This window comes from Fusarium oxysporum, chromosome V (assembly GCF_013085055.1).
Source record: "Fusarium oxysporum Fo47 chromosome V, complete sequence".
In the NCBI taxonomy this organism is placed as follows: domain Eukaryota; kingdom Fungi; phylum Ascomycota; class Sordariomycetes; order Hypocreales; family Nectriaceae; genus Fusarium; species Fusarium oxysporum.
The window spans coordinates 2,965,137-2,985,453 of record NC_072844.1 but is presented as its reverse complement, the minus strand read 5'-3'; the positions used below and the strand labels follow the sequence as shown (position 1 = coordinate 2,985,453).

The 20,317-nt window shown below is 49.4% G+C and overlaps 5 protein-coding genes across 5 annotated transcripts; 3 read left to right on the top strand and 2 right to left on the bottom strand.

Moving 5' to 3' along the window:
• Positions 1-4,461: 4,461 nt before the first annotated feature.
• Positions 4,462-5,558, top strand: FOBCDRAFT_37153 (uncharacterized protein). Its single transcript, XM_031184634.3, has one exon. It carries the CDS (start codon positions 4,693-4,695, stop codon positions 5,362-5,364), a length of 672 nt encoding a protein of 223 aa, XP_031040276.2. The 5' UTR covers positions 4,462-4,692; the 3' UTR covers positions 5,365-5,558.
• A 17-nt stretch (positions 5,559-5,575) lies between these two features.
• On the bottom strand, positions 5,576-9,474 carry FOBCDRAFT_224041 (uncharacterized protein). Its single transcript, XM_031184636.3, has one exon. It carries the CDS (start codon positions 9,207-9,209, stop codon positions 5,736-5,738), a length of 3,474 nt encoding a protein of 1,157 aa, XP_031040278.2. The 5' UTR covers positions 9,210-9,474; the 3' UTR covers positions 5,576-5,735.
• Positions 9,475-9,664: 190 nt separating this feature from the next.
• On the top strand, positions 9,665-12,615 carry FOBCDRAFT_37135 (uncharacterized protein). Its single transcript, XM_031184632.3, has 2 exons — positions 9,665-9,938; positions 9,988-12,615. Exons 1-2 carry the CDS (start codon positions 9,759-9,761, stop codon positions 12,517-12,519), a joined length of 2,712 nt encoding a protein of 903 aa, XP_031040274.2. The 5' UTR covers positions 9,665-9,758; the 3' UTR covers positions 12,520-12,615.
• Positions 12,616-15,103: 2,488 nt separating this feature from the next.
• On the top strand, positions 15,104-17,860 carry FOBCDRAFT_37128 (uncharacterized protein). Its single transcript, XM_031184630.3, has 2 exons — positions 15,104-16,092; positions 16,146-17,860. The coding sequence occupies exons 1-2, from the start codon at positions 15,481-15,483 to the stop codon at positions 17,535-17,537; spliced, it is 2,004 nt and encodes a 667-aa protein (XP_031040272.2). The 5' UTR covers positions 15,104-15,480; the 3' UTR covers positions 17,538-17,860.
• FOBCDRAFT_224037 (uncharacterized protein) lies at positions 17,838-20,242 on the bottom strand. Its single transcript, XM_054704692.2, has one exon. It carries the CDS (start codon positions 20,136-20,138, stop codon positions 18,009-18,011), a length of 2,130 nt encoding a protein of 709 aa, XP_054560667.1. The 5' UTR covers positions 20,139-20,242; the 3' UTR covers positions 17,838-18,008.
• Between the last annotated feature and the right edge of the window lie 75 nt (positions 20,243-20,317).

The window sequence follows — 20,317 nt, the reverse complement described above, 5'->3', positions numbered from 1 at the left end:
TTCGTAAGGCAAGAAAACTGACGAGTTACAATGGTTGTACGGCTTAAAAATATACGGTGGTCTCAGTTCGAATGGTCATGATGAAAGACTGTCGTTGGCACGCCTGTTAAAACCACAGGGTAGGCGACGATGATAGGACATCCCTGTATATCTGGGTTTCTGACCCATCCGGACGGGCCAACTGCTAAACCGAACTTTGGTCGTCATGACGCCCCTCAATCCTGGATTTCGCAGGTGAGTTTCACATTCACGTTCTGTTTAAGGCGGAAGGGACAGTTGAACAAAATGTGGAGGGTAGTTGTATATTTTGTTCACCTATAGCCGAAGCACCGTGCACCAAATTAGACGCACTAACATGGTCAACTAATGTGAGGAGGAGCGTCCAAAGGCAACTTCAGTCAACATCTTGGCTGGTTATTTGTTTCCTCCAAAAGAGAGGAGAGAAACCGACCAAGGGGAATAGAAGAGTGGAAAAGACAAGATCCGAGGGGTCCTGGTTCGAGTAGGGGGTCCAGGATCTAAAACCACAAGAGGGAGAGGGAACAAGAGGCCTATCAGTAGCAGCCATTGGCCTCCAATCGGTCCATGCAAGCACTTTACGCGCGGCGCGTTCGACCGGCGTTAGTCGAGACGGGGAGACTGACGCCATGACCCGAGCCAATTCTTTCCCCTCCCTCGCATTGGCTTGTCTTGCTTTTGCCTTGCTCTGTCCGTATTCTACTCAAGTATGTTTCTGTTCTGTTTTGGTTCGTAGGAGTCATCTGATCTGATCTGATCTTTCGCTGAAAATCACGCCCCCTTGTCCACAGTGTTCTGTGGCGGCGTCAGCATTTGCTTCGCTTTGTTTGCGGGGCTCATATTCGCTTGAGCCTCGTGTAGTCAATTCTTGAGCGGAGTCGGAGACTGGCTGAGCTGAGCTGAGCTGAGTTGAGCCGAACCGTACTGGACAGGGCTCAGCCGTGGCTGCGGCCGTGGTCAGGGCTGCGGCGGATGCGGATTTTCCCTTTGTTGTCTCGTGTGTCAGTTTCAAGAGCAAGAGGTGTATGCAGTACACGACTCGCAGTATTGGCATGTGTCCATTTCAAGGCCTCCCACCTTTAGGCTTACTGATTGGGCAAACTGCCGCTCGTTTCATTGGGCTTGTTCCCGCAAACTGCATATTCAAGACTGGAACTTCCGTAGCCAGCGCTACCACTTCATGAACCCATGCTCTCACAGACCCTGCAACTGATGCTATAGCGTTTCGTTGTCTGCTTGCCTTCTCCATTCGTCTCAAAGCTCTCTCCGGCTTCGAATTGACACTTCTGTGCGCATATTGTCCTAGAGTAAGCCAAGTGGCGTACGAAGGTTGATGATGGCTGTGTTGAGGCCTGGAAAGCTCGAAACCTCGATAAGAGCCATCTTATACCCGCCGGTTATATACTCCAGATAAAAAAAGACTGAGAACGATCCATCCACGAAATCTGTGTGGATCTGTGAATTGCCAGGATATCACGACTTGGGTCATGAGCTTTCATCAAGAAAGAAACCCTTAGAGGTCATCCGGCGAATCGTGCATCGCTGGGATTTCAGGGCTCGTTGCTTTTGACCGATGCTGCAATGAGTGGCGCCGTTAGACTTTAGGATACTCTTATGTATGTGAGAACATTTGAGACATAAGCATATTTACAACCTGAATGGCTCATGACTGAATGATGTTCAGGCCGTAGGCGATGTCTACATGAAGTTACATCATCAAACCTGATGGTGCAAGACCATCCACTCTGGCTTCAATACCACTCAAGCCAACTGATACCTTTAGACTTCTGACAGCGATCAGAGTAACTCAAACTGGAACAATATTGTATTGAAATGGCGGTAATTGGTTTTGTGTATGTATGTACTATGCTGGATTGCGTACCATGAGAGTCTGAGAATGACATAACCTTCAACAGAATGGTTTCCGTTGATATCATGCGTGGTGTTGACGAGTAACTAGCGTTGGTGGTAAGACCATTCTCTCGCCAACCTCCTAGGCTGAACCTGTGTTGCTAACAGCAGTGTGAAACCGAGCTGGATTAATACAAGAGAAGGACATGGAAAGAGAGGTATGCTGGAATCCAAGATCATCTGGCATAGACCGATGGTGAAGTGGGATACGTAATGTTGTGGACTGACCTACCCGTCAACGAAACTTGATGATGACAGTGAATGAGTCAACACAATGAAAAGAAAACAAGAATAAATCCAGTCTACTTGAGTATATGCGAAGGAAAATCCTGTCGTGACAACAGAAACTTAAAGTCAACCGCCATGTTAAACCTTTATTAAGGACGTTTTCTCTGAGTTAACACCAAGGCTCGGGACTGCTCATCTGCTGAGCCCATTCATGGCTCGTAAGAAGCATTTAATGGCCGCATACTTACAAGGATAAAGTAAAAGATTGATGAGATGGATGGGTTGTGGACGGACTGCCACAACATTCGTGGTGGTTACAACTTTATGCCCACACTCCCAGTGGGCATTACAGCACAAACCTATACCAGATAATGACAATTTGTGGAATAGAGATAATCTCAGAATAGGTCATCATATACATGTTCTCTAGTTTGTCCGCAAGAAGTGATGCTATTGTTCATTGTCTCATCGTCGATGTACGATTTGTATGAGGTCTGGATGGAACTTTTCATATCGACAACCTGGAAGGAGAGTAATTCGGTACTGACCCACTGTTTCTTATGCGTTTGGGAAGATATAATCGTCATTTCGATTCTTTTCATCCGGTTCGATAAGGTGTTTCATGAGTCCTTATCCTCACGTTGATGAAAGGTATGGTGAATATAGACTTTATCGAACCGCAAGACCTGATTTTAGCCATAGTATATGGAGGGTATCTTGAATTGATAAATCTTGTGGTACTAGAGACTGTTTATAACTTTACTGGCTAGACATCTGAATGGTCAAGTTTAAACACAACGAGTTATACCCTTCAAGTACATGTGTGGAGCTTGCAAAGGCTTAAGGTGCATTTGAACGACCTCATGTAAAAACATCGAGGAATGAAGTCGGCCCGTTATAGTGAGAATATGAGTATTAAGCTCATAAAGAATATCTTTATCATGCCCGTTGATGTGGTGCTCATCCATATCGCTGCTTCGCTGAAGGCCAATATGCACAGGAGCTTCGCCTCAAATCTGCCAATGAAGTCACCACGTGTATGTTTAGGCAGTCAAAACGTCTATGTTCTCGAATGAGGAGATTCTCGTAAGGTGACAAGGATGTGTCTGTCAAAGATTCAATATGAAGACGCCCTATAAGCCCATAAGGCGGATGCTGATACAATCAAAGTCCTTAACGTGGGCCATATCGATATTCGAAACACACCAGGAAGCTTTTGCCCGACTCCAATAACAATCTCGATGCTGATACCGGGCAATGCATTAAATGCTTCACTTCTTCGACTCGTCTCAGGTGAGAGTTGGCCATGATATTGCAGGGCAATCCGCACATTGAACACAGTTAAGAGCACGCTCTATCTCTAACAACATATGAGAGACAAAGCAACCGGGCGACACTTGCACATTCGAACGCCTTATGTAGGAACCCGTGTTAATGTTTTATGTTAGCCCTGCAGGTGCAGCCTCACAAAGACATCTCACCCAAAGTGCAAATTGATAAGACATGAATATGCTTGAGTAAGACGAGAGAGATATTGCCAACTCATCAAAAATCTGCACTTTACCGCTCGGTCTCAGTCTCACGAATAAAATATCGCCCAGTTAATTATCAGCCAGCAAATGACAAGACTGGATGAATGTCACAGAGGCGTGGGTGAGTGGTCGGGATCCGCGGCATTGGGGGACCCCTTGTAGTGTGACGTCGTGTGCATAAACAGGGGGTGTTTACGATGCAGATGCAGTGAAGAAGACTATATCGTATTTGGGGGGACTAGTAGGATCAAATCCTCAAATCCTGCTTCGCCTCGTTGAGAGACGGCAGATGGAAAAGCTACATGCGTGTTATATTGCTCAAGAGGCTTATACTCTTGGTCTGGACCTGATTGATTCTCTCGTATCAATTCATTTATTCATTCATCAATATCTCCCCGCATGTTTATCCCTCAAGAGATCGACATTATCGTCTAAGCCACTGACCTGTAACTTATCGGTCTGGGGTATTTCACTCTTAAATCGACAGTGTCTCCCTCGGATGATCTCCATCCCCCCAAGAGCAATTGTCAATTCCCCCATCGTGATAGCCCCATCGTGTTTCCGCCTTCTTGTACGTCATAACCTACCTAGTCCTCTTCAACAAGGACATCCCTGTTAGGTCTTTATAAGCACCAGAAGCACAGTAAAAAATACCAGAGTCTTCCAAGTGCTTAGAAGACAAATTTCAGTTAGTTTCTTGTTGAGTCGTGGGTCCTGCTTCAGGTACTATCCTTACAGAAACCCCATCTGGCGCGACTGAGGGCTGACTCTGACTCTCTAACGTTAGAACGCTGGTCCTTGTCCAACAGAAAATTTGCTTCAGATCACCAAGTAACAACAAATAAAACCCAATCGGGCACAAATCTACCGTTGGAGTTGTGCCCTTACCGAGACTTATATAACACTTGAAACTTCAACCAAGTGAGACGTACATACATACGCATACGGATACATACAGATACAGATCACTACCGACACTAGCACTAGCGAGTCTTGGCCCATCATGCAGAACTCTCCTCGCTCTGGATCCTTTGAACGTCGCAGTTCTGTCCATGATAGAATGCCAAGCCCATCTCCCATCCGATCGCCATTGTCCAGGAGCCGTACCCCTTCACCCTCTCGTGGTCGATCACAAGCGCCTCGTGGGAGACCTTCATCTCGCATGGTATCGCGCTCTAAATCACGAGGAAGACTCTCGTCTCGATCAAGCTCACGCTCACCATCCCGTCGCTCCAAGCGCAGCGACAACCATCATCACCATGGGCTCTTCAAGACTACGGCTGGCCTTCTAGCTGGTATTGGTGTCGCTGCTGTTGTAGCCCATAAGGTCTGGCCCAAGGGTGTTCTGTACGGTGATCATGAAGACTGGGAGCATTCTTCCAAGCATCACCGCTCAGACCGCACTCATCACCGTCGTCGGCGCTCACTTGAAAATGGCGAGCGTGTGGTCGAGCGAACAACTCGACGTCGTGGCGATGCTGTCTACTACGAAGAAGTTGATCGCAGGCGACCTCAGAACTTTGAGCGTATGCCACGGCCTGAGTATGAGAGGCTGAGGCAGCCTGCTGAGCGATTGCCATATCCTGCTGATGATCACTATGTTCAGGCCCAGCCAGTCTATGCTGAGCGGAGGAGGACCGTCGTTCAGCCTGCTCCTATGCACCCCGAGTGGTGACATAGCCTGACAATGGAATGAGCTTTCATATATTTATTTATTCTGCTGTCATTTATGTCTATTGGGTGGTTTGGGTGGAATTGCATTGTACTGCAACGGAGTTGGTTGAGTGTTTATTTGACAATTCTTACGACTTATATGCCACATGAGACAATGATACGGCGTTCAGATACACATGGGACTGGTTTATAAATATATATTTTCAAAATATGTTCTATAATATGCGTAATTCTGAGACTGTGCTATGCAATCCCGCATAGGAGACTCCCCAAAAACCAAGCTTGCCGACCTATATGCGTATGTATCATGATCCTTCCAAGTCAATTCACGTTTAGAATATACGGCATAACCCACTCAGAGTTCTGCCCTCGTTAAATGCTTGATGCTGGCGAGGACGGCGGTGAACTGTTGGGTAGACTCCATGTTGTCTCCCTTGGCGCTGTTCTCTCCACAGCATCCTGCCAGCCCTTGCCGGCGGTACGTCTCACAAAGACCGTGTTGAGGGTGTCTCCAAAGTACCTCTCACGACGTGTATTCCTCCTCTCGCCCCCTTCCATAGCTGAATATGCACTGCGTGTCGTGCGCATCCTCTTCCGCTTGCCCCCCTCGCTTAGGAGGTTACTCAACTTAAGCCGCTCTTGCATCAGCGTGTTGTCAAACTCCACGATCCCGCGTACCCATGGCGCCACGTCTAGGACGATGAGTTTTGTGGTCCTGTCAAACACTGATGGGTCAAGATAACTGGCCGCTGATATCTTCTCATTTATGGCAATAGGATCGAATGCATACGCAAGGTCCATGCGGCTCAGCGGCGCGGTTTGAGGCTCAAATGAGTGGTCAAGGGACTCAACCACTCGCTTCTCTGTGAGTGGTTCGAGGAGAGTCTTGGGAGTATTGAGTGTGGGTGAAGCATGCATAAGGCTTTGCCTTGCTAGGGACCTGAGAGATAAGGAGAGGTTGACACTGGGTGAGGACGGCATCACCTTGGGGTCTGCCTCAAGAAGACGACTTCCGATGATGAAATCGTCTCGCATCTTGATTGGTATTTCAGGCAGTTCCGGATCGATCATCTCCTGAAATCTGATCCCCAAAGTGCCGCTTGTCAAGAGATCTGCGTCGCTCATTGAGGTGCAGAACTCATCAAAGGCCGCAAGTGCCTCGAGCCTCTGGCTTGGTTGCGATATATGTTGAGAGACACCATCGGCCCATGATGGCAAATCCAGTGTAGTGTCCCACTCGCCCATGTCTAATGCCCAGGAGTCCCACGCCTGTTTCATTGCCTCCTCTTCTGACTCCAATGGATCAGGGCAGGTAGCGATCAGGTCACGACCAATCCAGCCCATGCCCTTGCAATAAGTGTCCTCACTCAGCACTCGTACTACATCGCCGTTTTCGTCTAGGTCGGTCCCTTTGGGCCATCGCAGGCAGAACCAATCGAATCCTCCCTTGCGATCCCCGACCCCGATCTGGCACCAGTAGTTGAGTTCTGTTAGCGAGGACCTGAGGTCGTTATTTCTAGACTTGTACAAGGCCTCAACAGCTGTGCGTCGTAGAATGTGCCCTTCGTTAGCTGCGGCGAGAAGACAGAGGTCGACAGCAAGATCCATAGGTGGAGGTGCGAATCGGAAAATGCCATGGAGGTTAAGGCTCTGGAGAGGCACCAGGCTTTCGTCGTTACAGGTCATGATGAATGGTCGTTTCGATTGTGCCATCATTCCCATCAGTGTTGCCCAAAATTGCTTGTCTTCCTCGTATAAGACGTCAACTTCTTCCAGCAGAATTAATGACTGCTTCTGGCTCTTAGCCGAGCTGGCTTTTGTTGTTTCGGGCAACTTCTCCTCGGCGGGTTTCTTGGCTGGTGGTTTGGAGACTCTTGACTTTTGGAAAAAAGCAGTCATCATGCCTTGCTTCCCTGACTTCAAATCCCGAGAAATCTCATCTTCCTCCGTGGTTCCAGAACCGGGATCTGCGCGGTGTTGCTGAACAAGGTGATTTCGTGTCATGTCGCCAACCTTCTCCAAGATATCCTTGCCATTTCGTCTACTTGCAGAGTTGATTTCGAAAATTTCGAATCCCAATTCTTTGGCTATTGCGTAAATCGTCGCCGACTTGCCACTCCCATGAGGACCACTGATAACCACGGCATTCGTCAATCTTCCCTGCTCCTTTGCGGAGTCGCCATTTCGAACGACTGTCTTCAGCAATCCTGAGCCGGCAGGTGCCCAATCGTGCTCGTTTTCAGAGATCTCATCCATCTCGTTTGCTTCCTCTTCGCTATTGACAATAAAATCATCCAGCTCATCCTTCTTTCTCTTCTTTTTCGGTGCTGCTTTTGTTTTCGGCTTTCCTTTGGTTGCTGCATAATCGGTTGTTGTAGTTACAGACTGAACTTTCAGTGTTTGTAACCAGTCCCTCAGTAGGAGGGCCTCTTTTCCAGCCTGGAGGATCTCTGATGCTGCAGTTGGAGCGTACTTCTGCGTCCAGGCCAGTGACTCACACGTTGATCTATCATATGCAGAAAGGCTAGTCTCAAGCATTTCGTATAACCGGTTGACTGCGGGGTGTGTTCTTCTTGCAGAGACCTCGGATGTGTCACCCATCATCACATCATCATTATCAGCGGTGCTCGCCAGCCGTAGGGTTCTGAGTTCTGACCGGACACGTTTTTGAAGTTTTCGTCCACTTTCAAAGTGCCGGTTAGGGGTTCGTAGTTCCTTAGGCGCGGGTTCAAAACTATCGTGATTCCTAGGCAGTGATTCTCGGATAGCAGCAATATCCATATTGGCACAGAACCTGTCCAGCACTGACTCGTCGGGGGTGATTGTGACAGTAGAACCTTTGGACTTTTTATCCATATGCTCCTCGGATGATAATAATGTAGAATCAAGTTCGAGGTCAAAACCACGAACATGAGCCATTCCCTTCGCTGGCCACAGAGGCTGCATAGCCCCGGGCACCTTAGTAACGCCAGTCTTGACGCCAAACCGTGGGGGTTGCTTGTTCACGATAAATGGATTGCGAGGCTTTTTAGGAGACATTGGCGTGGACATGAATACGGTCTGTCGTGCCGAAGCTGAGTGCCCTTTGGAAGCAGATTGGCTTTCCGTTTTCGTGTTTTGCTTTGCCTTCCCAGTAAAAAATGGGTGTGTAGTCCTCGAGATATCCTCAATTTTGGTTATACAGTCCTCTTTCGCCTTCCTTCCTCGTCTCTTTGGTGGTGTTGGTGGGAACAATATCTTGCCTTCCAGGATCTGGGTTATCTTATCCCCCATATCCTTTCGGTTGGCATCGTCACGTCCATATTTCACGCACACCATGCGAGACGGAGGGCTCTTCGATTTGAGCTTTGGGGGCGATCCCAATGTCCCTGTCTTCGGGTTCCATTTCAGTACTTTGCCCTTGACGTTGGGATCCGTATTGCTGGAAGTATTGGATTGCGAAGTGGTCTCGATGGGTTTTATAGGTGCGATATTCGTCGGTTCGGGTTCCGGTTTGGCAGAGACGGGCTCCGTAAGCTTGATTCCAAGACTCTGCTCAATAGTCGCGTTCGAGTTGCTTGGAGCTGCATCACCCTGGCGCTTTCGTCGTGGTCTCTTCGGCCCAGGCGCATCATGTGGGAGGGTCGTGTCGGCCTTTCGACGTCTTCTACCGTTTTGAGCTTCTGGCACGGGCTCAGCGTCTTCGTGAGGAGTTTCGCTGCTCAAAAATTTAGGCGATGGTTCTGCGCTGTTCGGGGGGTTGGCAACGTCGGCAGCAGGACCTTTAGTAAAGAAAGGATGGACTTTCTTCACCTCAGGTTCCCTCATGCCTTCCTGGGCCATCCTTTCGACCAAGACCGATCCCATTGATGCGTCAAAGGCTGCGAGAGTTTCGGTGTCAGCGTGCAAGGAGCTGGCGAATTCGATGTCCTAAGCACCTTTAAGCTTGCCGTTAAACCACCATTTCACGAATGTAACACCGCAATATGGATTCTTAGGATGAGAGAAGGAAAAAAGATTTAGTGGAGTCTTATAGTGATAGAGAAAAGATTCCAATGCGAGGCGTGCCTTTGGCTTGATGCGAATGAACTGAAAGCGTTGCCCGTGGATATAGTTGAATAAAGAGCTTGGCCAGGGTACGCGTTAATGGAAATGGTAGAAACCACTGAACGCGTCGATTCGCGCTAGATACGTACCTTCGCTTCTACGTCAGGAATTATTTTTAGTGGCAGGCGTTTGAGACCCACTGATCCCGCCCCACCAACGGAATTTGTTTCGGCCCGCTCCAACTTTTTTTTTTGTGAAGCTTCACCTGTCGATCGCCAAAGAAAAAAGTGCAGGTCGAAAGTCTAGATACAACGAATTGTATCTCTTTCAGCCCACGGTATAACTCACCATTGCAGTGCCGTAGTCGCCATGGCTTCTGAGTATAGAATACACAAGCCATTTGTGCTGGCGACCCTCCCCCGACCCTTGGATCATACTGAAGGCCGCATCGTTGCGCGGGAGGTCTATGGTTTGCGCGATGGTCAGAAGAAGAGAAAGAGGACAGAACTGGTCGTTGGTGTAGATGGAGAAACTATTAGCATCTACGACGTATGTTTTATCACCAGACTTTGGGTAGGCTGTTGCTGACTTAACATAGATTCCGGCTTCGAGATTGATCACTTCTTATCCTATCCCTCCTCAAGAATCTTTTACCTGCGCTCCTTACTCCGTCAGAATTCGACGAGCTGGATCCAACGACGTTTCTCGATACACATATATATCTACTCGCGATTCTAGAGGCCAAAAGATCACTTTGTTTAGGGATGTTGTCCACCAGGATGGGAAGACTACCTCCACAACGACCGCCTCCCCCGTCCTCAAGACTTCAGCTGTTCGATACTTGACATGCTCTTCCAGTGTGTCGGAGACCTCTAGTACTGGCGATGTGATTGCAGTCTGCGAGAACGGAGAATTCATTTCACTTTCCTCCGAAACCCTTGCGATCCAGTGGACCTCGCCCTCGAAGTCCGCATTGCAGGATGCTATCGCTACCCAGATCGAAAGTTTCGAGGTGGACTACGTTACGTCGGGCACGCTCGCCGAGTTCAGCGAAGGGATCTTTAAGGATAAGCCTGAGATTTTCAGTGCGCTCCCTAAAACACCTGCTTCTGAGCCAGAGCTGGTTGCGTTCGTATCCAAGACTTTGAGCCAGAGCCAGGAGAGCCGTCACTTGGTTGTTCTCGCTGTCGCCGCAGGCACTTCAACAACCTCTGATATTCAGAAGCTGTCACCTCTCGAGATCGCTCCTATCGGTACTCCTTCACCTCGTGGCACTGATAAATCTACCTACCAAATTGATGTGCAGGCAGCTCTGCTCATGCAGCTACAACAAGGCGCTCTCAATATCTACGACCTTACCACTCCTGTCCCGAAGCTAAAGTCTGTGGTGCATATGGAGAACGCAGTTTCTTTCTCTCGTTTGTCTCGACCATTTGTTCTGTCATGCTCACTCGAGTCAATCAGTCTCTACAACCACCAGTATAGATCCATACATGCAAATGCACCCCTCGATCTCTCCGAGGTACTTGAGGAGGATGAGATGCCCCAGTCGTGCCAGTTGATTAGCTACCTGCGAAGTCAGGAGCTGGCTGTCGCCCTGGTTGACAACGTCCTGGTCTCAATCCAGATTGAGCCCCCAAAGAGCCACGGCAAGCGACGGAAACAGGGTCTTCTGATTGACTCTATTGGTCGTGGAACTGCCACTGAAATCCCAGCGAAGAAGGCCAAGACAGACAAGCTATCGGCAGACTTCTCTAAATATGTCCCTGGTTCGATGACCGAGCAGTATATGAATAAGCTTCGCAACGAGCTTGAAGTTGCAGATGGGCATCTTACAAAGGGTGACCTTGGTGAGTGGGAAGGTCTCCTACGGAAGCGATTTCGCGTGGGCCTTCGGTCAACGAGCGAGAGCACTGATGCGAAGGAGAAGGAAGCCCAGGAACTCCCTGAATGGGAGTGGCACACAGGAGGCAACTCATACGCTGTTGTGGATCGACGCTGGGTACTCTACGCGATTGGACGAGCATTTTCCATCTCTACAAGCGAGGCACCGGAATCACGACCTAAGCTGCAGCTCATTCTGCCCGACACGAACGTCACATCCTACCTGGTTGTTGCTGGGCACCTGACTCTCTCAAACTTGAAGGCTGCATTCAGAGAAGAATTGGATGTGGAAGCTCTCGACAGCAAAACCATTGTTGAGGACCTTCTGACAAGCTTGACCGATGCCGACCCATCCATGACGTTGGTGCTGAATTACCTTCAAGCGACTCAACTTGGCGAACTAGAGTTACTTCTGGCTATCCGAGCTTTGATGCTCAATCTTGACCTCATTCCTGATCCCAAGAAGCCAGCTAACAACAAGCTTTTAAAAGACGAGGCACATGACGGGGCTGAAAACTACGAGATGGACCTTGACGATCTTGAGCGAGACATTGCGATCACGGAGTACTACCTTGGAGATGATAGCAGCAGCCGTTCGCGGGGACTCACCTTAGCTTTCGCTAAGCTATGGCGGCTCCCAGCTATTACCACGGTCAAGGCCATCCGAGCTACGCTCAAAACGGATGAGATCTTGTCGCTAATCTACACCCTACGAGTGGAACTTGTCCGAGGTGCGTGGACATCGCTGTACATCGACCCAACCAGCTTTGACTCCGAGGGTAACGACCCGCCCCCGGACGGTGTGATCACTTTGATCTCGGACCTTCTCGGTCGGTGTATTGATGCCGTCGGCGCTGGAGGATGGTTGTTGAACGATGCCATCTCAAGCGATAAGTCTGAGACAGGCGATCTGTTGACAGCCCTCAAGCTTGAGGTGACTGCGGCTCTCGAAGGTCTGGAGGAGGCTGTGTACCTCAATGGCATCGTTGGCGAGGCAGTCCGATTCGGCCTTGCATCTCAGAAGAGCGGCGCCGGCCGACAACCGTGGAACACAAACAACCCGGTCCCCATGAAGTTGGAGGGCCAGGAATCTCGAATGCTCCCGTTAGGCCTCAAGACGAAGCAACTGCCAACCAAGAGCAAGGTTGTGTCGGGCGGCGAAGTGGTGCAGCGAAGCACCCGAGAGACAGGGCAGCTGATCAGCCGCAAGGTGGAGGCATACTCACTTGAGAAGCTAGCAATCTAAAGCCATGGAGAAAAGAAGGTTTTCGAAGAAGGCAACCAGAAGAATGCGCTACGGAGGCTCTCACCTGGAAGCACGTTCCCGGTCTGCGACACCACATGGTATGCGGCTGAAAGTCGCAGTGTTCATTCTGACACCAAAGGAGCTAGTCCTAGGGCTTGGCTTATGGCGGAGGGGTTCCAGGTTCGAAGAGTCTATTGGAGGAACATAGGCGAGCCTACGCCCAGGAACCGTGGTGAAGCATAAAGAGACGCGGGGCAGAGCTTAAAGCTAAGGAGATCGGCTACCCGCGGCGCACGTTGGAGCCATGAGGGGGGTGTTGATGGGTTAATTAGGATCACATGTTGATGAGATTTTGGGTTATCAGACAAAGATGTTTGTTTGCAGCGATATTGTGAGGTCAACATAGCAGGGTTCGGTGGCTGCATATGGCATCTCATCTACCGATGCAGTTGCAGAGAGATAGAGACAGGCATATCAAAAGAATGGATGGTTTAATCTCGGCGTCACGGACAGAAACGTGCAACCAAGCTCGACGGAACTTGCTTACTGCGTGACATGCAATGCAATAACTACTCGCTTGAGAAAAGGCAACCGCATAATTCTGTTGCTAGTCGCGAATGTTTCAGAGACGTCGGGATATTGCGACGAACCACAGAGTACCTATGAACTGTTGTGGAACCTGAACATGTAGTGTAAGGACTGAGCAAGTATGGATTTAGAGGGAATCGGCCTTTCGTTAAGCCCTGCGCTGCGGTTGCGTGCAGCCAGCGTGGTGGTTCATCATCCATTGGCTCTTTGGGACACGACGTGCTGATCTCTTACGGGAGTGAGTCACCGCGTATCATGGAGACCCGAAAGTACAGTACATTCGGATATCAAAGCCTCGGAAGTATGACTACCTATTGATCAGCGTCAGAGACTCTCTCAAATGGTTGCCTGTTTTTTTACCCAAGCACAGTACCAGTCTACCAGTGTTGGTCTTGACTTTACGAGCACAGCCTGGAAATGGGCCAAAGCTCATCGCGGAAGCACTGCCGACATGTAAGGGTTGTGTAGCTAATGCATGGAGCCGAACTACCAGATGATAGATAGAGGCTTGCACGGCTTGAAAGAAAGGCTGCGGGTAGCCGAGGACATGTTCAATAGGAGTGGGGTACATGAATCAAATCATGCAAACATTTATGCATTAGAGAAAAGAGGTAAGGAAAAAAAAGATTTTTTAAACAGCATGAAAGCCCTGCATTGTAGATCGATTTCGGTTCATTCGGTTGGTGGAGATGATATGTGAGAATCCATTGATAGTGGGGAATTGCAGCAAAAAGCGACGTTCTCACGAGGATATAAACTAGAGGCGAATGAGGAGCGCATTGCGAAACTTAGTCATGTTCTAGAAGGAAAACGGATGACAAATGGAGAAAGCCGAGGGACTAGAGACTCCAAACAGCTACAACGTAGTAATAAGCCAAGAGGCCGAGGCCGAGTACGAAGACGTGACTGATGATGATGTCGGCCTTTACCGATGATGTATCCATTATTCCCAACAGCAAGGGACTGGGTGAGAAAAGCAAGCCATGATCCTTGAGACCGGAGGTACATGTTTAATTAAGGAAATTGGTGATGGAATGATAGACAGGAGTCGAGCAAGCTGAAACACTTGATCACCTCTTGTACATGAGGTAGTGGCATGTCCCTCTCCGGGTAAAGTCAAGGGACCCTGCGACCGTTTGTGTTCGTCCCTGGATGAGCAGTTCGTCATTTCGTCCTGGAGAGTTTCTTGATGCCGCTAAATTAGGTCTACGAGAATGCCCCACGTTGCGCCCTGTTGCCGAGCGGGTGGCGCAGTACAAGATCCAAGAGGCAAAATACGCCGGTAAACGGTTTTCTCTCGTAAAAAAAGACGGAGCCAATTACTTGAGTGTCAGAAATCAAACTGAAACGAAGGTACACTCGAGAGGGTGGCCATAGATACAGCTGGCGATCTAATTCCAGCATCTAATTCCAGTCGCGAACCCTGTAGCGACAGAGATCTCCAGAGACCAGCCTTGCAAATGCACAAGCGATGATGTAAGGCTGTTAGCGTAGACAGCGGCTACCTACGTCACTAGACCCAGGACAAAGACGGGCGGGCATTTCCCCACTGCTCCCCGGAAGTAGTGCTGTTACAGGGCCTTACGATGAGATGTTCCATTATTGAGGAGTTTCTCTGCCTGGGAGACAACAACGAGACGAGATGAAATGGGTTGAAAGCACGAGGATGAGCCAGTCAGATCATTATCACACGAGTAACCATGCTGAGCGACACTGAGAAACATACAATCATCCACCAAAAACTTGGAGCGTATAACCACGAGGACGGTTCGCTACCGATAGTACCTCTTAGCCTGGTCACCCACCATCAACATCACCACTTACTTGTACAGTCACTGTACAATTACGGTTGTCTAAGCCCGAATTTTACACACCCACACACATTCCCTACCCTTCCATCAAGTGATGGTTGTTCCTCTCTCTGCTCCTACGCCTCTTCCGCGTGCCTGCCCCAGCCAAAAGGATACTACGTCTTTGTACCTCTCTCCCCAACCTTCATCTGAACTGGGCTTCCATTTCATGGATCCATAACCTGATAAACTATCCCCTCCATCTTCTACTGTAGCATCCAGTCTTCCCTTTCTTCCCGTCCCAACCCTTCTACTTTCCTTGCCGCTCTCTTCTTATTTATCCTTGAAAAATATTTACCTGCCTTTATTTACTTGGCATCCACCCAACTCTTGCACTTTAACAACACAGCTCTCTCTACGATACGATTACCTGCTCCTTACTAGGTACTAACAACTACTCGGGAGCGCCCACTCTTCTAACCTCTGCAACGCCGACTTAAAATTATACTATACTATACTATACTATACTACACATTTAGCTTAACAACACTATCAAAGCTCGTCTGAGCTCAAACAACAAGCCATGAGCGGCGGCTCAACCGTCCAACGCATCGATGCTCTCGATGCATTCGCTCGAACCCTCTACCTTCGCGCCAAACAATCAGGTCTTCCATTTACCGACGTCGCGACTGCAGTTCGAAATCTACATATAGCCCTACGACATCTGCGCATCGAAGCAGCCGACCAAGATTCAGTTCTCAGCAATGTCCAAGCCTCGTCCTCGTCCGTCTATGGTCGCCAGCTCGAGCCTCTCGTCGATGACTGTGAATTCACCCTCGGCCAACTTGAGCGTCATCTAGATAAGTATGGGGACGGCCGCGCTGTCATGCCAGAAGATGAGCGCCAGCGCAATCAAGAACTCTCGGTCATCAAGCATAAACTGGTTGGGGACAAGACCAGTGTCGAGATGTTTCTTGACGCCGTTCAGCTGCATGCCGAGAACAGACCCACCAGGGTTGTCGAAGGCCAAGAGGGACTTGAGAGAATCAAGGATGTGGTTGACGAAATCGCCACTAAGCTATTTCGAAACCGCAACGAGGGCAGTTTTACTGAAGACGAGGATGGTCTCTGGCGCGAATTCAAGATCGAGCTCGAAGATCAAGGGTTTTCCCCCCAAGTGCTACGCAAACACAAAGTACGTGTTGATCAAATCTCCCTTGTAGATCGTTACGACTAACACAGCGTCAGGATGTTCTACGAGCATACGTTCGTGAGCTCGAGTCCGTTCAGAACCAGTATGGCGGTAACTATCCCACCGTGAGGGGTCTCTTGGAGCATGAAGCGAGATCACAGCCCACCTCACCCCAAGAGCTTGACAGCAGTCCGTACAGAAAATATCCACCCGTTATTATCACTGGTGGGCGAGGAAGGTCAAACAGCGACACCGCGAGAGAGCCTATTTCGTCGTCCCCAAGAGATGCCGACAATGAATCTGACTACTCCATGGCAATGGTGTCGACCCAGGATCTCCTCGCCATGGATAACCTCAACACGCGAATGGCAAATCTGAACGTCCAGGGCAACGACCAGTACAGTTTGTCTCCCGGACATAGACAGATGCTACCAAACAGTTTGCCAGATGTCCCAGAGTTGTCAAGTTCCCCAATTACACGCCACATTGAGTCATCTCCACGCTCCATGCCCCCTATGCCTCATTATATCAATAGCGGGCCCCCATCTTACGGTAGCAGTCCACGGAGCAGCGCTCCTCGACTTGCTCCTGATCGATGGGGTAATGAGATTCCTCCTGATGCCCAGTGGACCAGAATTAGACGGGAGCTAGTTAGCCCCGAGGTTCTTGAACGAGCTGGTGTGCGCTATGAGGCTCGCCCAGACTACGTTGCAATTTTGGGCCGTCTGACCCGAGAACAAGTGTCCGAGTTCGCCCGTGAGAGTGCTGCCTGTCGAGCTGCTCGTTCACGACGTGGTCCTCCGCCTCGTAAGCACGACCACCACTCTGAGCGGCGAGATTCGAAGAGCAGCCGGGAAGAAGATGATGATGATAGCGGAGTTTTTGACGAAACCGATATCTCAGACGATGAAGAAGATAAGTCGTCTGAGAAAGGAACCAAGAGCTATCCGTATATCGTCAATCCTCCCACAAAGAACCCGACATCTCCTTCGAGCACCACAATGCCGAAGCCAATTCTCAAGAACAAAAATGAAAACCACGTGCGCTTCGACCCGGAGCCGTACGAGGTTGATGCCCGAAGTCCCCGATCATACAGGGACGATCGCCATCGTGAGCGTGACCATGATCATCATCGTGAGCGCCGGCGACAGAGCCCTACCAGATCATCGCGACGTTCGCGAAGATACTCTGATAGTGCAGATCGCCACTCACGAAGCGATAGACATGGCGACTATTACTACGACAGCGGAAAGCGGTACCATCGCGAGAGAGATCGTGATCGTGACCGAGACCGTGAGCGGGATCGTGACAGAGATCGCGATAGGAGAAGTACCAGGAGGGAAGATCGCCCTCAAGGAAGAAAGAAATGGGGTGAAGCTCTTGGCGCTGTTGGCATTGGCGGTGCAGCAGTGAGCCTTTTGAGCGTCCTCGCTGAAGCAGCATCTTGATTTCAACGGGCTGGTTCCGTATCAAATTACCTATCACTTCCCTTTGTCATTTCCTTATTATGACTTTGGTTCTGTACTGCGTTTTTGGATATGTAACAAAGCCAACTGTAAGATGGACTGGACCACAGAACAAGATGGGAACAGAGAAAACAAAGGAAAAGAGTTTGTCATTTTTGTATACCTTGTTGGGACTTATGTATGTAGTTATACCACGGATGACACGGATGTCTCCGACAGAGATTATCAGAAGACTTTGGCAGGATTAGATACCCACGATAAGACGACACCAGAATATAACAGTTATGAATCAGATTTTGTTATCATTTGCCATTCTTGTTTTATTTCAAGTTGACTATTACGATTGACGAATGAACCACCTAGTAAGCGAAGAAAAACGATTCTTGACTCGCTACGCTAAGTCTATGATACATGGCATCTAGATAGTCTAGATCTATCACCGGTACCTTATATCTACACCATTAATTCATCTTCTAAAGTCTTCCACCACTCCCTCGCATCCACGGCTGTCCTCTCGGGCGCAGCCCCCATCGCACGGGGTCTGGGCAGCGGTTTCCGCCTCCATTCAAGGATCTTCATCTCAAAGTCTCTGGGCCAGTTCTCTTTGCGCTCTTCGTAGGTTTCTGCCTCTTCAATCACGCCCCTGCCCACCATCATCTGCGTTTCTACACCACCCTTTAACTGAGGCAGTGTCGTTCGTAACTTTGTAGCCCATTTGAAGCGTGGCAGCTCTACTGAGCGTTCCAGGCATACATAGCCTTGGGAGGTGCGATAGCGTATCTGGTCGTGTAGAAATTCGCTGAATTCTGTGACGATATGTGGTATTGCAGTAGTTGCAAAGTTGCCCTTCCGCCGGCGACTGTCCTTGGAAGCGGCACTGAGGAGATTTTCCAGGCATTTTGCGATCTGGTACCAGGTGTGCTCCTTTTGTGTTTCGATTGTTCGACGGCTATGGCTGGGCTCTGATACTTCCTGAAGAACGTCGTCAACCACGCTCTGTAGGTGCTGTTTCTCAAGCTGACGGTAATGAGGAACTGCATGATCGCGTATCATGTCCAATGCCGCACTGAACCTATGCTTAAATATAAGCGAATTGATGTAAACGATGTAATTTTCGAACGAAGGCTCGACATTGTAAGGTTCTGAAGTCATTGTGTCCCAAATCTCGGTAACCATTGACGGAGTAACCTTTGAGGAGGGAGGAAAGAAATCCATGAACCGACGCTGACGCTGATTCGATTTAACTCCGCAAACATAGGCCCAGTTGAGAAGATTACACCATGTTTCGCGTGGAATAGGTATTTGGAAGGTGATTGAGACATGGGTGAGGAGCTGGTATGCCAGCCGAATGCGCATCATAGACCCAAATGCTTCGACAATAGCATTCAGCAGACGCTCAGTGGGAGCTCGTGGATTGCCCGGACGAAACGTCTTAAAACCATCGACGGTGAAGGTGCCGGTCTTTCTGTCTTCTACCAGTCCGATGCCGAATCCTCGTTTGAGGACAATGCCTCGTATATGTTGGAACGAGCCACTGCGAGCGAATGCAATCAGAGTGGTACAAAGTAGTTCCTCATTGAGTAGAACACCAGTATCCTTGCTGCGGCGCCAATGTGCGAAGTAACTTTGAAAACCTGTCTTTTTACGTTTCCATAGCATGTTGTCTGCCCATAAGCGATGTCGTTGACGATTAAAGGGGGTCGCGCGAAGGGCATTCCGGCTGTGTCGGAGACTTTCCAGTCGCCAAACATTGTTGAGAGGCGTCCTGAAAAATATTTTGTACCCCTCACGAGGCTTATAAAGGACTCTCTGTCGGTGATATTGGTAGTATACGGGGTCGGTCATGAAGCGAGCCTTGAAGAACTCGTTCCAAGTTCTCGTGCTGCGTTTTGGTCCCAAGCCATGGCGTGTAATTGCACTGAAAAAGAAGATAACATCTGCCAAGTCTCCAGCGGCGCCCGCACAACGGATGAGGATTTCGTAGTCAGACAGGACAAGGCTGCGACCAGCATCACGACGGGCTTTAGTGATGATCTTCAAGGCGTTGAGAACAAAGCGATGCTGATACCGCACGCCGAATTCGTCTACAAGGTGGTGTGCGTTTGTGAACTGCATTTCACCAGGAGAAATGGCGATATCGTGTGCAACATCGAGATGTTTGTTTGCAACGGGGTCAAGTGCTCGAAGAATCTCAGAGAATGTTGCAACAGGAAGCCCAGCTAGCTCTTGAAGAGCTGCGTTGGCGACCTCAGTATCATCGTTGACCAACGATTGGACCCAGGTTTGGAACGCTGGGAGGACACGACCAGTCTCTTGACATCGTATAACTTTGAGCAGTACATCTAAAGGCGTGGGACGGTAGGTAGAGCTTTCGTCTGGTAGTGAATTACCTCGCTGTTGCGCAAAAGTCGAAGTCGAAGTTGAAACCGGGGGAGATATTGATGCCAACCATCGTCTTCGACCCACCTCAGCGGGTCGTTGGTGTATTAGCGAGGAACCATAGATCCGTAGCGCGAAAGCGAGTGGAGATGTCGATGGATGATCGAGACGGGTCCCTCTTAGGAGGGATTGTCGCCAAAGCATGGCACTGAAGTTGTCGCGAAAAACAGAAAACACAAAAACATGAGAGAAATAAAAGGACAAGACGATGAAGGTGGAAGGCCTCGGATGTAACTGAACACCTCCTCTTTCAACACGAGGGGCGTTTGGCTGCCGTGTAACCCAAATCGGGAAGGACCAGGCCTGAGCCGCACTGCTTAAGT